The sequence below is a fragment of the Trichoplusia ni genome, chromosome 1 (assembly GCF_003590095.1).
Source record: "Trichoplusia ni isolate ovarian cell line Hi5 chromosome 1, tn1, whole genome shotgun sequence".
Classification (NCBI taxonomy): domain Eukaryota; kingdom Metazoa; phylum Arthropoda; class Insecta; order Lepidoptera; family Noctuidae; genus Trichoplusia; species Trichoplusia ni.
Window position 1 is genome coordinate 23,754,347 of NC_039478.1, and position 17,854 is coordinate 23,772,200.

A 17,854-nucleotide genomic window follows, 5' to 3' on the forward strand; every position below is an offset into this window, starting at 1 on the left:
AAAGGTGGTTTTCGTCTTTTATTACCTAGTACGAGTTCGAGCCCTGCGACAACGATCCGATCGACGCAGTTACTATTGAGCACGAGTCTGTTGCCCAGACTCTGGGGCAAGAAGCCCGACGCTGGGCAACGCGCGTCATTCGCGAAACTTCGCTGGTGCGAGATGCCACTCGCAAGATGGCCCTGTACCAGGCCATGCGCGATGCCGGACAAAAGGTAGGTTGATCTTTCAGAAAACATTACACACGTATGGCAATTTTAATCAAAATTATCACAAACCGGTTGTGAGAGACTACAGTTAAAGCTACAAAAATACTCTACTAAACATTACAAACCTTGTCAGGGTACTAGCGATGCTTAGAGCCCTCAAACAACCACGTCATGCACACGCGCAGACACACACACACACATACCAACAAGCAGTCATACCCATTCATACATATTACTCAATTTTGCTGACGTTGTTCATTGCGTTTGGCTTTGATTTTGTAAAACAAGTATAGCACGAGTAGAATGACAAATGACATTTTCGTCCAACTTCCGCTGACTTCGGCTGTAATCTCGAGAACTTTCTTCAGTCGAAATCTGGAGACACAAAAGGAAATAGGAATTAACGATAGTTTTCTCTAATAAACTGAACTATTTTGTTAAGAACAGCATCTTACGATTTCGATCTCCTTCAGTGGTTCTAGTCACGTGCAAAGAAGTCAATATTTCTGATCCACGAGATACCCGTTGAACCTAAAAACAAACTTGAATTTATTTATTTTATTAATACAGACAACGACTGCATACGTTCAACACTAGGAAAATACATTTAACAATAGTGGAAATTCAGTACCATAGTAAAGTAAACGACGACAATCAAATGACAAGAGGATTTAATATTTCAAACGCTAATGTCTGTTATTAAATCATCAAAGCAAAATCCGATCGCGAAGACGCCATCGATTGTTAGTTTATTAATTGCAGTGATATTTTAACCTACTTTGCAAGGTTGTCGCACACCAGTACTTACGAAATAAAATTTAATTTACCAACAGTAATAAGTACTTACAAGGAAAGAAGATGGATTTTTGGATGGATATTTAATTGTGTAGCACCAAACTTAGTTTTCATTTCTTAAATACTCTGATCTCAGTAACTAAGACTGTGTAGGCTATCAGTCCAGCAGTAAAAACAAAATAAATTACACCGACACCTCTTTCTTCATGTACGGCGTTAAACGAATGTCGTGTTAAACTATTTACAGACAGAGTCCTTGACTAGAAAACAAACACTTATTTTATTCCAACGTTGCAATTTTTTCTGTGCCACCCCTGTATTATGTTATATAAATTGCAAGCTGTAAATGCCACTTTGATTCAGCTGGCACTACTCACACATAATAATAATGACGTACTTCAATAATTAAATATACCCTTTTCCATCAATTACATACTACTTGCCTAAGGCTTTATGTTTTCTCATATAAAGGCTTAGTCCTACCTAAAGATTTTTGTGTTCATTTCTCTTTCGAGATTTTTCTTTAATATATTATTTTGTCTGTAAACAAAATCCTGTTACTTATATTAACCAATCTAATTCGCTTCGTAGGTACAGTAAATTGATTTAAATAAAACGCGGCATTTCAAAAAATCGTTTCGATTCCGATCGCCGGCCATGGTATTTGCATATTAATTGACATGCAATAGTAGATCGGAAATAGTATCGCGTAAAACAGTACGGACGCCATTCTGAATAATATATCTCCCCCTTACCTTAACATTGGGCGGCCGACAACGGTTGCGATCGCCTTTTATCATTATATTTCCAACTGCGGCATTAGACGTTTGCTTTGATAAAATCTAAGTCTAAGATATCATGGGTGCTCTCAGCTCAGCCTTCCAGTACTGTAGGGCCCTCGTGGTGAGATATTCAACATATTTTGGGCCTGATATGCTAATTTTGGTGGTTTACGTTAAAATTGGCCGCTTCGCGTTTTGTGCCATATACACAGTAAATCTTTTTGATATGCGATTGAGAAGATCCTATATTGTCAATTACAATTTCTTTCAATAATGGGACAGATTTCTTTTCGTTTCTTAATTATGATTTCGCATTTCACCGTCAATCCTCAAAACTGTTTCGCTAACGTAAGTTATTTTCTGACGATTGATTGAGGAACGTGATCAATGAGAATTTATTTGCTGCCGTCGTGATTAGGTGGACCCGAGTGACCCGAACGGTCCCGAGCTAGAGGTGCGGCTGGACGAGCTGAGGGCTACTATCCGTCGCTCGGAGACGTCGAAGGCGAAGTACGAGTCCCGCCTGGAGTGCCTGCGGGTGAGCGGAGCCCCCGTGGACGACTGGCTGAAGGAGGTGGACCTGCTGGCCGTGCAGGAGACCCTGCCGCGCAGCAGCAGCCTGCTCAGCGTGCGCACCGACGCTTCCGGGGCTGCCGTAAGTATCGCCTCCTTTTCTATCTACCGACGGCCTTCTATGAAAACAGTTTAGACAGTCATGGATCCTGTTCTATTTTGATAAATATAACGGATCAATCTGTAATCCGTTATATTTATTTGGGAATTTGTGTCTTCTTAACTTAGGGTGTATTTTTCAAAAGCAGGTATCCTTTTCCTTTCCTTTTTAGGAATCAACTCCACTTCTCCTTTACTTTAAACATTGCTAATTTTTGTAGTGAAATCATAACGCATTTTTTATTTTACAGTTTACATTTTCTTCGATAGTACGCGTTTATGTTTGCCGACGGCAATAATTTGCTTTGCGATTGTTTTGTTTAGCTGGCGGCTAAAAAATTATGGCGAACTTCAATAAAAATGACGTGTGACGTTTATGAATTGGTTTCAATGTTTGATACAAGCGATATACGTTTTTTCTTATTCGTAATTTATGAGATATGGCTATGCGCTTTTAGCTTGAACTTTTGTTTTTATGTTGTAAATTATATTTTATGCCAGAAAATATTTTTATTTTTCTTTCAGCGTGCTTTATTTCATTAAAATTTTTCCATTAATTTCTTGCAAGTTTGCGAAACAGAATTCATAACTTATTATTTTTAGTTTCCTGTATTTTAGCTAAGAGTTAACCTAATTCAGTTAACCTAATTCCTTCCCTTAATGTTACTTAATACCAAAAACATTTTTCAATAAATATAAAACTTACATGTAACGGTTCTGTTACCACTCCATAGGATACATTTTAACCTACACGCTTTGTTTTAAACTGCCGATGTGGATACAGTGCACAACTCAGTTCCATTTGGTTATTGAGTATGACATTCCACGACTAAAGTGTAACGCGCAGAATTCCATCCACGAGGATTACGATATCCGCTTTGGTGAGAACAGTACTATCACCACGGGGGATTCTCTGCCCCGTACTTCAGAAACAAAACACTGCAGCTGGGCAACTCCTCAATAATGAAACTCCAAAAACACTGTCGACTCGATCCCGTATAATACATTGGGCGATATACCACAGGACCAGCCGAGCTCGGACTCGTTCTACGACAGCGACAACACCGAGGGCGAAGGCACCTCCGCGTCCGCCGTGGCCGCGCTCGCCAGCCACCAGCGCACCACCTCCGGATCCTCGCAGCATGATGACGAACACGACGAGGATGTCGATGGTAAGACCTCCTTTAGAGATCTGACGGGAAAATCTACTTGAATTATGCACCTGCTGTTCCTGTGCCTTCCAATATTTAAGCTATTTTGATATTAGAAGTTCGTTCAAATGTGTATTACTTTCCGAATACTTGAAACTTCTTGAAATATGCACCTAACCTTTTTCAAGAAGTTATTAAAGAAAATAAAACCACCGACGGCGGCCGACGGTAATCGAGTCGATCGGTGCTTTATCGGCAGAATTTCGTTTGAAGTCAAAAAAATATATATTCTTTTTTTTACACTTATCGAAGAAACATATAGAGCTTTTCTTTCCTTACTCAGCTGTACTGGAGGAAGAGCGCATGCGCATCGAACAGCTGACGGTGGGCTGGGATGACCCCACCCAGGTGAGCTGGGACGAGCCCGAGCAGTCCACTGCCGAGGCTGTGGAGCCACCAGCGGCGCCACTCTACAAGTGCACCGCACTCTACTCCTATGTGGTAAGTGGACAGACACTTTTCAGGGTTCCAAAAATCCGAGATACGAGCCACTATCAAGACCCTTGAGTTTGACATTCTTCTCAGGGTAGTCAGATAGGAAATGTCGACTCCAGCGTTCTCAAAAAAGAGACAAAAGCAAAAGTGATGATATGTTTATCCTACTTTAGAATAAATGATTTCATTTCATCAGAGTTTATCGGGAAGGGCTAATTAGCAGTCGGATCCAAGACGCAATCATTTCCACTGGACACACCGAGCTTCAATGTTTCGGTGATATTCATAGGTTCCATTGTAGATCCTGGCATACTAATGTGTGGCGGGCTAGTCTCAAAAAAAGACTACGACTGTTCGCTTTTATGGACGAGTCTACCGTATCACTACTGCCACCACCAAATCGCGATAAGATGTTGATGTGGACAACCTGCAGGATTACAACTTGCTCATAGTGGAAAAGAGATGCTCTACGCTGTACGCTTCCACGACCTCAACAGTTTTGAAGAAGTAGATCCACTGCTTAAACGTTACCTGTTTGAATGTACTCGTCGGAAGCGACCTTTACTGTTACGTCATGGGTAGAACTTGGGGTTCATGGTAGTTTAAGAAAATTAGATTCTTTTAAGCTGCAGTGTATCCCGTTGCTGCTATATTGCTACTGCAGCAATACGAAAGTCAATTGCTTAATAGAAACAGATAAATAGATAGCGGGTAGCTTGATTAAAAAATAAAATAGATATTCATTAACACAAAACCTAGGTAACACGTTATGTATCTACGACTTTCTAATTATGGAATGTAATCAATAAAGTGCTATAGGTTTTTCTAAGTGCCAAGTATTTTTGGTAACTTTACTACGGAACATTTATCAGAAACTAAGTCAATAAGTTATTATGCTCTCTTTGTGGTATATATTTTTACACACCTTCTCCGGCACTTTTTGTCAATAATAGGGATTCATGGAAGTAAACAGAAACTTATTTTTTAATCTCGATTCATATGACATACATCCTTTTAATTGGCAACGAAAGTACAAAAATAAGCTCCAGTTTAACAAACAAGTCAATGAAGCTTGTTTCATTCAATTCGTGGTCACACGCAGCATTAGCCCAATAGAAACACAATCATTGAAGCTAAAACCTCATTAATTTTACGACACATTTCCAGCAATCAGAGCATTTGTTACATCGAGGGCTCTCTTGTGAATACAAATGTCCCGGTGAGGTATTTTCATTGCAAAATTGACTCTTGCCAAATAAAAATGTGTCTCATTAAACTACTTTCATAACCGCGTTAAGTTGCTTCACATCGTTGCGCGCTGGCTTGTGAGCGTCTCCCTCGATATTAAGGCTCCCATAATTAACCTGCAACCAAAGTTTGTCAAAGTAATTAAACTTCATCTTATAATTAAGCGCAAGTTATCAGTAAACAAGGACTAGTTAACATAATGAGTTAGTTGAGATTTACTTATTTTAATCCTTTAAAATCGAACGCTTCATTTGTTTTAAAAGATGTAACAAAGCGTAGCATTTTCGTAGCTTCGGTTTACGTAGCAACTGCTACGAGATTTAAATTTGATTTTACATTCTTACACGAAGTATAACTGTCAAGCTTACAAGTTTGCAAAATACACTGAAAGCGATAAAGCTGTCATGTAGCTGAGCACGATGATCTTGAGTACAATAGCGGGCGGAAAAAGCTGTGTTATTCGGGAAGCCTCTGAAGTAAAGCGTGGTTTACGTGTACAATACCTGTCGGCTTAAGCAATCGGGATAGCGCTCAAAATACTGCTTTCAAATCCACACGAGTTCCACGAAATAGCAGATTTTGGTACAAAATTTAACTGTAACTGTTTCTTTTGAAATGAAAATTTTGGGTGGGTGAAAATTTGTGGCTTTTAAGCAATTACCACAAAATCCTAGAAAATGTTTCAATAGAAATAGCAGGACGCTACGTAGAAACAATATTTATGAAGGTTGATATCGAGTAATGGACCTCACGGACTCACTGGGTACATGACATGTGACATCTTGTTTGAACCACTGATCCGTTAACTTGGAAAAAGCATGTCATATTTTTCCCTCGGCTTTTACTCTACAGAGTGTAGCAAGAGTTGCGTGATTTTTTTGACGCCTGTTTTATGGAGCCAGTATTTAGTCCGTTGTTCTAACCTTTATCAAATGCGATATATTGGCGATACTGATGGATGTAATTTGGCTTCTCATTTTATTTTGATCACGGCCAGTATTGGACTTCATTTCGACTGATCAACAATTTGGACCGAATATAAAATAATTTCGGTTTAATGTAATCATTTATATCAATATCGACGTATATCTAAATCAGGCCCAAAATCCTGATGAGCTGTCCATCATCGAGAGCGAGCAGCTGGAGGTGGTGGGCGAAGGGGACGGTGACGGCTGGCTCCGCGCGCGCAACTACCGCGGGGAGGAGGGCTACGTGCCCCACAACTACCTGGACGTCGACCGCGAGCAGGTACTCATCAACTATTCAAACCAAACCTGTCAAATGTCAGGAGAATTTCCACCTTCGATGTATTTGCCGTACAATTCGAACACGCAAATAGATTTAAATATAAAGTAACTAGTTTTTCTGATTGTTTCAAAGGAAAAGTATCGATTTTCGATCGTTCTAGAACCTTTATCAAACTGCAATAAATCAGTTTCTTCCAGAACGAAAACTGAATTAAGCGGTCTTTAAATGTTTTAAGGTTGTACCAAAAAATATGTAGACAGTAACACATTATGTGCGAAAAGGAGGTCATAAAAAAGTAACTCTCCAAAAATTCTATTCCAATATGGGATTTCATATTTCTTCTTCTAGCCGTGCTCTAGTACCGGAGGACCTGGCCTGGTGTCCCAGATATCCTTCTCGTCCGTTGACTACACGGTCGAGGGTGAAGACGCAGACGTAGTGCAGTCTCCGGATCAGATCTCCGTGATCTCGGCCCCAGTGGCCAAGCCTGAGGAGCCGAAGGTGGCGGAGCCGCCTCAGATGGAGTCCTTCGTGGACGTGTGGCCGTCTACCGAAACTGCCACACCCTCGACCTCGGGTGCCAAGCCTGAGTTGCAGACCCTGGGCTACTGCTTCGCCATATACGACTATGATGCTGAAGGTTCTGATGAACTGAACCTTGAAGAGGGACAGGTGATATATTCAAACATAACTATCATTTTTAGAGTTTTGCTTTCTTTTCTTCCTATTTCTTCGGTGAATCGCAAATGTTTCATAGAAGATATGTAAACATGAGATGCCATCTAATAAATGCAATTTAAATTCTTCTTGCTTCACGTTATAGCTTTAGAAATCCATTTTCAAGATTATTAATTGTGTAAATTAATGTATTAAATTACCCAGATAATCCGCATCGTGTCCCGCCAAGCTCATGACGTGGACGACGGCTGGTGGCGCGGCGAGGCCAACGGCGTGCTCGGCAACTTCCCCTCACTCATCGTCGAGGAGTGCGACGAGGTCGGACATCCGCACAGATGATACAATAAACTATACATGACTTATTTATTTTTATACACCATTTTTTTCTTTTCTTTTACCTTTTGTTTTGTTTCTTTTTTAAGTATTTAAAGTGTTTATAAAATTTAAACAAAATGACAAATCGATTACAAGAAGCACCTTCCCTAAGTTATAGTCTAGGTAGTTATTACCACTTTTTACGGCAATTGTGAAACAGAGATACGTATGTCAAGTTTTTACAGTTGCAACAGAAGAGGTGGCATTAGTCCCAGGCCGATTAATAAAAATGATTGCATCTCAATTTGCTAATCTTCTTTTCTCTGAATACTTTGACAGTCACAATTTACCTCTAGAAATTGAGGATTTTGGAACTGAAAATCATTTTGGGATAGGTTAACTTTTATCAACGTGGGAAACAATGAAGATGATCAATTTCCCAGATGATAAAAATAAAGTATTGTCTTTTTATGTTCTTTTTTCCTTACCTCTTTTTCTAAAGTTAGTTTAATTATTTAATTAGTTTTTATTACGAAGTCATTTGACAATGCACCAGGTAAGTCTAGGGTGTTTTGGAAAAACAAGTGCAGTCTCTTGTAACGACTTCTTAAAAGACTGCGAGTTGTGGAAGCAAGAGGGCGAGCTAAACAATGTACTTTACATCTCACTTCCACCGTCCATGACGGCAAACAATCTTCACAAGAAAGTTCAAGTATCGAAAATTGTATTTTTAAATTCAAATTTAAGGTCAACTTGTAAAAATCAACAAAAAGTTTCTAACTTGTGTAAAAGTTAATAATTGGGTGAATTTCCCGGACCCAAAAATTGCGTGGCATCGATGAAATCGGTACTAAAAAGCATTGTTATAATGTTCTAACATTTTTTTTTAGGTAGATGACATAAAAATCTATCTGTAGCACTAAATATTTTATTAATATAATTAATAGGTTTTCCAAAAAAAAAGTTAAACCACATAATCTTTCATCGCCGTGTTTGTCCACGACTCACCTTGATGTATTAAAGTCATCATTGATCAAAAATGTATCGTTATTTATATTAAAACTTAGTTTTATTTGGTTCGTGAATAGTTAGAGTATTGACTCGGAATACATTTATTCAAATATTTACACAATACAACGTATGGTTAATAAAAAACCATTTGTCCCAGAACTACCTTTCATCGCCATGTCCTAAACATATTTGAGAATATTGCATATTCTAACGTTTTGCGTCGCTCCCGTTTTGCGTTAAACGTTGCATATAAGTAACGTCGAAAGGCTAGACAAGGAACGACGTGTGTACGTGCCTGCGTTTTCGAGCTATAATTAAAAGTATTCAATTTTTTTGGTACTGGACATTTTTTCTTTCATCGCCGTGGATAGGTCTAACTTCTATTTCAATAAGTTTTTAATCTCGATTGAGCATTCAATACAATGCCATTTATATTTAGCTTATTTGTAAAGTGTTCATTACTGTGAATTATTACCAGTTTTTTAGTAAATTGAATTATACCCCTTGATTTTCATCGCCGTGCTCTCATTTCCGTGGTTTCCGTGGACAAAATTTGCTATGGCAATGAAAAAAAATACACGGGAATGAAAAAAATATCATCGCCGTGCCTTGTAAAACAGTTTCCTTTCATTGCCGTGGCCACGTGTTTCATTTCCGTGACTTATGTTTGTTTCGCCACTAGACAGGAATGTATCTATTTATAGTTATATTATAAAAATAATATCATGTGTGACTGGATTTTTACACATTATATTCTATTATTATTGCGTATAAATTAATAGTATTTATTTTTGTTTCAATGATTAACTTTATCATTTAAATATTCTTGTACACTATAATAACATTTCATTGCCATGGACGCCTGTTTCATTGCCGTGCATGCATGTTTCATCGCCGTGGCACGGAATTTTCAATCTTGTATATCTCGTTAGTTTTTTAAGCTATCTGCTAGATATTAAGCAAAACTGCATATCTGATCGAAAACTTGAGAAAACACTATTTTTTATTGTTCTAAAGTGGAAGAATAAAAAATCCACGGAAATGAAGATTTTTTTGGACCTGTTGAAATTCACCCAATTGTTAAAGTTTTTGTTTATTTTTGTTCTCCCCTTTTTATACGACTTCCTAATCGGATTTTGGCGTTCATGATTCTTAATTCTTTGATTACTGCCGTAGTTCGTTAAGACGTTTCTCCCTTTGTCTCTACATTTCGTTTGACAAAACACGTGGGGAACAGGCTGAATTCTATAAATATTTTCTTAGTTTACCAGAAAATGTTATTGTGTATTTACATTTGGAACATTCAGCATGTATTATATTCTATGTCACACGTGTAAATTGGACTGCTCAGAATGGCGAGCCACTGAGTGGCGTGGAGGACTGGACGCCTCTGGCGGCGGCTCCGCCGGTGTTCGCATCCCCACCTACCTCGCCCCCCGCTGAGGATGACCGTAAGACAACACCCTGTATGCCTGAAAATAAACGAAAGGGGACCATTTTGTTAAAAAAAAACTCAATATTCATAAAATTTTGCCATGTAGAGTATGACTGAAGACAAATGCGTTCACGTCCAGTCAACAGAACGCATTTCATTAACGGTTATGGTTGTGATCAACTGAAATGCATACCTAAATTCTTCTTCTTGCGTTTAAGTCTAAACTTAAACGCCCGCTATTCCATCAGACTGAGGTGATGAGATATCAGACAGCTGATTACATCTGCTCAAACGATATTACTTATTGTAAAGTCTCTATATTTGGTTTTTTGACAAGCAGCCGCTTCTACCATTTATGTACGTACTCTAAGTACACAACCGTACATATTCACAATTGCAGTCGACTTTGCATACTTAAACGGTACTTGAAACCAATTCCCTATTAATTACAAGATTGTTGTAATTATCAGACTGTCAAGGCAATTCGAATAGAAACATTAATAGGACTGTTTAGTCGCATACACAAAGAGAATTTTTTATAAAGTAATTTGTGATTGTCGTCAGAAGTGGTCCCCTTTCAGGAATTGTATTATATCCAGGATTTAATGGTTTTGTCCACATACCATAGTGACGTTAGCTTTAGCTAATTGGGTTTATAAAATCTGATTTGGTTCCCAATTGTCATATTTATAAGCACGGCTAGTCGCAAGTCAGACGCCACATTAAATGCATGTTTTGCACGAAAGTTAATAATATTATGTAGTCAAACAAAAATGTCGTATGACAACAAATTTGTATGTAAACTCAATTCTCGCCTCCACTCATCGGGAAAACGGAATTATGACTGTTGATTTGCACTTCAATACAAACTCATGTGACTTTACCGCGCCATTGAATGATTCGGTCAGAATCGTTTTTTGTTTAATTTGATAGCTGTAAAACTGTTGATGATTGACTGAAGATTTTTGTTTTCACATCTGACAGTTAAACGACATTAAAATGCGTTGTACTGAAATATAATGTCTATATAGCGATGTCTACAGTCAATAGCTGTCGATCTAGGTACTCAAAAAATACAAAACGTTCAAAAATATTTATAATTTTTGCATGGTAATTAAATGGGCAAGTCGGAGCCAAATATCACCAAAACAAAGAATTAAATGAAAACCTATCTGCTTCTGAATGACAATGCGTTTAAAAGAATGTAAAAAACCTTCACAAGATATTAAGTTAATCAAATTTTTGCCTCCAAACCACAAATATTACACAAGCACAAAGCTTCAAACATGAAACACGACAAATATTGTCAAATACTACCTCGACACCCGTTCACAGCTTCAGTGTTTTACGACATACGTGTGTAAATATGCATACCTATATGTAATGGTCACATATTTTAGCATGGTTTCAAACGTACTCATTGCCATGGAATCGATTAAAATGAAAGCGACAGTAACGACACATTGAATCCGAAAATGTTCATGAAATTACAAACAAATGAAATCGTGGAATAACGGTTTTGATGACACTATTCATATTCATGTTTAACGAGTCATGGCAATTAGCACTGGCGTTCGGATACGTGATTTGCATGCGATATTTTGCACACAATTGGTTGTGTAGGCTGATATGTGTTATGTATGGACGCTGCCAGTGATGAGCAATGAGAACAACAACGCGAAAGGGCCCGCGCCGCCGCTGGCGCCGCCGCCGCCGCCGCCGCCCGATCTCGGCGACTCCATGGATAGCCAGCCCGACTTCAGCTTTAATCTTGAGCTTAGTAGGAACCAGCAAGAGCATTACGGGACCCAGTTCACTGCCCCGGCAGTCACCATTGTAGGTAAGTACGATAACCACAACATGAGAGTTCTTGTCACTTTTTTGTATAGGTCCGACTTAAATCGTTAGGATAACCAATTTTGGGTACCTCATATTGTATTCTGAAATAATCAAGGAGTTAAGTTTTTTTATCAAAACTTAACCTAAAAGTATAAGAATGAGCTTTTCGAACTAAGATACTTTTCATGTCTACTATTATTGGTAATGATGGAAACAGACGTTTTAAATCATCTGTAAAAAGATGCATCTAGACATTTTAATAAATATTAAAATGCTCAAATCATAACAATGTTGTACAGTGACATAGAAAAGTGTAAAGAAAACTTGAAGATAGATAAAACTCGTAGGATTTAGAGAACCTACCCTCCTCTTTAAATACCTCAGTGCGAGTCGACTGCCCTTTTTACAAAGGCCGCAGTTATGCTTTAACGGATGGTGGTAGGTTGGGATTCAATGGGGTTCTGCTCTTAACATTCCACGATGAAATAAACATAATAATGTTGAGTAAGATGGCCTTGTCTATAGCTTTCAACGTATAACTGTGAGATCTAACTGTTCTGTATAATTCTAATTGTGTGCAATTTGTGTTTTAGTTTTAATTAAGTGTGAATTTTTTTCCATGCTTCAGTTGATGAAGTCGTCGGTGAAATGTATGACGAGGTTTGACTCTTGATACAAATCTATACCTCTCTGCCCTCTGTATACGTCCCTGTTTGTTGCTTGACGGAGCTTCTCACACTACTCGTAGCTTGTTGCTGTTGTTTGTTTACGACTAACGCGATTCTACCGCAGGAACCAACACGGTCTTACCTACTTATATAGCCTTTTACTTTGTACCTTTTAACATTCAAATTTTCTAACACAACCTTTTTTCGGTAGCCCACGTCATCATAGCATGTCGCTTTAATGCATGTCTACTTTCGGAATGCCTGAATCTTCAGTTTGACAGCCGGTGCCTAACTTAACAAACTTCTAATTGGCCTTCTTGCATACCTTACTGATGTAATCGTAGCATAATTGAATACTTTCTGTGATCAGATCGAGGCGCTCCCCGCCCCGGTGCAAGCAGTGCCGCAGGTTGAGCAGCCCTCCGAGGACTGCGGGTTAGGCGTGGCGCAGATCGTGATCACTGCTGCCACGCCTATGGTGGAGGAGCCCGAGCAGCCCTTCCCTCCACCAGAGGCCGAGGTGAAGGCCGAAGCCGAGCCCGAGGCAGAGGCCGAAACAGAGGGTGAAGCTGCAGGAGAGGCGGGCGAGGGAGGCGAGGCCGGCGGATCAGTCGCAGAGGAGGCGGAGGACGAGGAATCATCGCTGTCGGAGCAGACGGCGGTGTGCCTGCGCGACTCGGACTCGGGCCCCGCGGACGCGGCGCCGCACCCCGCGTCCTCGTCCACGGGCTCGGAGGGCTCGGGCCCGCCCACCGCGCCCGCCAGCCCGCCCGGTCCCCGCGCCGGTCGCGCCAGCATCCCCGACGAGCTCGACTCCGCGCAGCTCGCGCGCCTGCAGGACCTCAAGGAGTCCAACGCCTAAGGCCTCTTCGACCGTCTACATTAGACCGTTTCTCTGCTGTCAGTATTAGCATACTACCCTCGCTCGAGTGAGCCTATTCTTACCCAGTATTATACTCACCAGGTGTTTTGATGTGTGTATTCACACTATTTTCATTTTCAAAACTATATCGCTGAATGTAACCCCTGCAACGTACCCCAACCAGTTCAGATTTAATAAAATTGTGTAGATCTAAATGTTTATTTATCTAGCGAAATTTAAATATCAATTTGACTAGATGTTTTTATTAGCTAATGTTTATAGATGTTAGTACATTTAATGTGAATTTATATTGTTTCTAAGACTTTATAATGGAAAATTGGAAATAATGATAAAATTGTCGGTGATCCGTTGTGCGTAGAGGAACGGTCGGGACATGTAGATTGTACTGTATATAGCTATTAATACTTATTACTATTAATAAGTACAGGAGCACATTCTAGTACCTGCGAATGGAGGGTATGTTAGAGGCGTATGTTAGTGACGCGGCGTGTTGACCTGCCATCGCCCCTCGCTAACGCAGACCAGACCAAATAACACACAAACAGGGCAGTCTGGTCCAGTGGGCAGTCGAGACCAATGCTCAGCGACCCGCACAACAGCGAGCGGTCAACACGCAGCGTACCGTTGTAACTAAGCTCCGCCACTGAAGTTGACATCGAATTCGGGTAACGCTCGTTCATTCGGCGGCGGACGGTAGGATTAGGAAGATACAGGGTGTTACTAGCTTCTCTTTGGTTACCTCCCTGCGACACCGCCGCTGTGACGTCATCACCAGCGGGCTGTGGACCCGTGCTCATACCCAAGCAATACTGTTGAGACCACTCGGTGACCAGATATCCTAACTCCCTCGTAGTTGATTGTTACGCATTGTTGATATTAATTTTACGAAACTGTTATTAGATCACGTTAGCGCCCACGTCGCGTCTCGCCGAGACATCGATTACGTTAGCTTTGTTATCACAATTCATGTTTCTGAAGCCAAATAATTTCTGCTTAAGATGCTATTCGACAACTACATGTTCCTTTTTGGGGTTGTTATGTAACGGAGGTGTATGGTGCAGCGTGCACACCGCGTGGACGCGGGCGTCAGTGACGTCACATCTCAGATCACCACAGGACGTTTGGCTGTAGGACATCAAGTACTCGGTCTCTCGAATGTTCATGTTAGACCACGTAGACCTGGCACACGTTTGTGTTAACAATAGTATTCACATATTTGCATTTAATCGATTAATCGTCGTACGTAGATCAATGTTAACCAAGTAGTTATTAGCTGTTTAACGATGTGATTAATGTGTTGTGTTTATTTAATAAAAATATATCAATTATTCTATATTATTGTTAGATATACATTCTTTAACAAACCCGTAAAAACAAGTGGTTCATTAACCCATCGGTAGTTTTCGATTGCGCCTGCGCCGCTCGGCTAGAGAATGTTTTTCGTCACCTCGGGAGTTCAACAATCAGTTAACGTCACAGGATTGTGTTTTTACGGGTTGATCCACGTTTCATGAAATAAAAAAATAAATAAAAAAAATCCAAAAAAAGTGAGAGGTATGTAGCACTCTGTGTAGATTAATATTGTCACTGTATCAAACGATGCACAGATTTATAATGTTGACTGTAACTATACTATAGGTGCAAACTATTGTTGTTTGTGATACCTAATTACCTACCTTATATCTATACGATACATAAGTGTTGCTTTTACTTTAGAGAACTGAATTGATAGAGTTCTGCTGCTGAGATTATCTGAATTAAACTAAACGCAACTTATATAAATGTTTCATTTCTGTATGTCAAATGTTCTGTGCTGTTATCCCGACTGGCGGTCCTATATATCCATGTATTATCAAGCTGATGACGTAGCACAAATTTTTAGAAGATCATAGTTTATGCAGGTACTGATGTAAGAGTGTTGTAGAGCAAATAATATATCGAACGTTAAATAATTTTAATCTGAAAGTTGGCTAACAACTGTAATGTAGATGTTGGAATTTAATAAATTAAAAGAAAAACAGGGTTAGTGATTGGCTATCAACCTACATGGTGTCTCGAACGCAATTAAGATGACAAAAAATTAAAAAAAAAAACGCCCACAAGAAAAATGGCGGGAGCTAAATAATTTATACAATCGAAAAAATGTTAACCCTGTATCGTATAAACGAGGCCTAATGTAACGCACATATAGCCACATATACCAAGGCTTTGGAAATAAGTACTCTATTATAAAACTTAATATAATATACAGTTATTATAATGTTTCAAATAATCTCAGCATATCGGACGTATGATAATTAGAATAATAGAAACAATTAGTATTCAAATATTTATACCTACTGTTTAAAGACTATTGTACTATTATACAAGATTGTAGTTGAAGTTAGGTGCCGTGTGCAATCCCTGAGAAACAAAAGAAATCTGTAGAAAACATTAACATGGAACAGACTGTTACGAAACCCCTGATGGATTGTGATCAATAATGCCAGTCTATAATGGCCCTATGCTGGGCACATGGCTCTTGAAAAGTAGACAAGGAATGAAAATTGGTTTCTCATAGAAAATAACATCTTTTCTATACAATTGTAATAACATCAACCGCCCTGATAAGGGTCATTGTACAAGTTTTAACGATCCAAAATATTGTACTAACAGAAACGAAACTATGTCTAACGTCTATCAGGGTTTTTGCCAAACTCTGTATATTCTTACGAAAAAAATCAATGACCAATAATAGCAACCATTTGGCCGGATTGTAAGATCTCCTTCGAATCTGTCTCAGCTTGCAACTGGTAAACAAGTGCCTTGTTGATATAGCATGTTGCAGCCAGCACCACACTGCCGAACAAACGATCATTAGCGAATGTTAGTGAGCCCGCGACGCGTGACGTCATGACGAGGCTAACCAAATTGTGTATTAAAAACGTAGAAAATTTTATGTTAACATTACTTTGTAGTCTTAAATGTTTTGGATTGAGGTTTTAGCCTAATTTATTTTCAATTCTATTTGTGTTTAGGCTGCTCTCCCGCTGCGATGGTGGCGTAAAAATGCGAGTCGTGCTAGTTTGACGCACGGCCTGTAGGTTTACGGGCGCAGGCCTCGCGGGGGGCGCGGCAGCCTCGTATATTGCAACATCTAGGGACGCAACAATGGCACGAAGTCAGCATTTCTTTCTTAGGCTTTGATCTCTGATGAGTTACATTTGGTCCTCATTTAATTGAAATTTCGGTCCTCGGTACTAATCGATCCGGTCGCTTGGTGTTCAGTTCCTGATGCATGAGGTTTGCACGCGGCACGGTGTGTAAGGATATAAAGGTTATAGTTAATAGCGGCCAGCATAAGGCCGCAGGTTTGGTGTACGGTTGCTTTAATGTTCCCCCAACGCATTTTCGACCTGCAATAAACTTTCTTAAATTTAAAATGTTGTTTCATTTGTGAACCTTTTTAATAGATCCTGAAAAAAATGAGACAAAACGCTGACGACAAAGAGTTTATATTGCAAACCTTTTGTCACTTATTTCGGCTTAAAGCCTTAAAGCAACAACACTCCTTTCGCTATTATCCACATGGATAAAGTACCTTCAAGTATAATTGTTCTAACTCATACTAAATATCTGGGTGTAGTAATTGATCACCGACTCAAATGGTATAATTCTTTAAGTTTTGACTGGCCTCTAGATCAGGTGGTAAAAGGCTGTGACTGGTATACCAAACCTCGTGGGTTCGATTCCCCACACCCATACCCATATTTCAAGCTTGTTTATTTTGAGATTCAATGGCGCTTTTGGAAAATTATTGAAGATAATAGTCCTCAAGGCAATGAGGTGTCTTAAAAACATAAGTTTCCAAACAACGATGAAACGTCTGTACTCCGCTTCTGTAAGCATTTTAAACAATTTAAACCCCTTGGCAAGTCTTTTTATCTAAAAACTCAGTTTATAATACAGAACTATTAAATTGAAATTAAAAAATCCTCCGATCCAAGAAAGTACGCAATCATAAAAAGAAACGATATACGAAAATCCGTTTCATTCCGGGTTTCCAGGGTTTCATCCGCCATTTCGAGCATCAGGTCCTCGTCAATTAGGAATATGAAGAGAATGAGTCAAGACAAATCCAACGAGCCTAAACTCGATGAGTTTACTAAAAGGCAGATCAGGGTTACGTCTCCTATCTTCAAGCCCTAACAGCAGCCCAGCTCAATGGTTCCAGAAGACATTAGTGTTTCAAATATCAGATCGCACATATGCTTGCAACTAAACTGAGCGTATAACATTCCTATCACACCTAACAAACGACCTAATGACCTTGCATTAACATTATTTTAAGCAAATAAATCTTTGTCTTTGTCTTGCAGCCCTGAACCGATTTCCGCCAAACATAGCAAAAAACTTGACTAATATACCTTTCAAACTAAAGAAACT

At 39.4% G+C, this 17,854-nt stretch overlaps 1 protein-coding gene across 1 annotated transcript in view; it reads left to right on the forward strand.

The window, feature by feature from the left end:
* The window catches only part of LOC113500050 (F-BAR and double SH3 domains protein 2), a 106,260-nt gene extending 89,409 nt beyond the window's left edge, over positions 1-16,851 (forward strand). The window contains exons 8-18 of the mRNA XM_026880715.1: positions 30-215; positions 2,205-2,441; positions 3,483-3,630; positions 3,953-4,110; positions 6,451-6,600; positions 6,949-7,272; positions 7,483-7,596; positions 9,956-10,055; positions 11,694-11,879; positions 12,507-12,538; positions 12,917-16,851. Of these exons, the coding sequence (XP_026736516.1) occupies positions 30-215; positions 2,205-2,441; positions 3,483-3,630; positions 3,953-4,110; positions 6,451-6,600; positions 6,949-7,272; positions 7,483-7,596; positions 9,956-10,055; positions 11,694-11,879; positions 12,507-12,538; positions 12,917-13,408 (2,127 nt within the window). The 3' untranslated portion in view covers positions 13,409-16,851. The remainder of the gene's footprint in view (positions 1-29; positions 216-2,204; positions 2,442-3,482; positions 3,631-3,952; positions 4,111-6,450; positions 6,601-6,948; positions 7,273-7,482; positions 7,597-9,955; positions 10,056-11,693; positions 11,880-12,506; positions 12,539-12,916) is intronic.
* Positions 16,852-17,854: the final 1,003 nt, after the last annotated feature.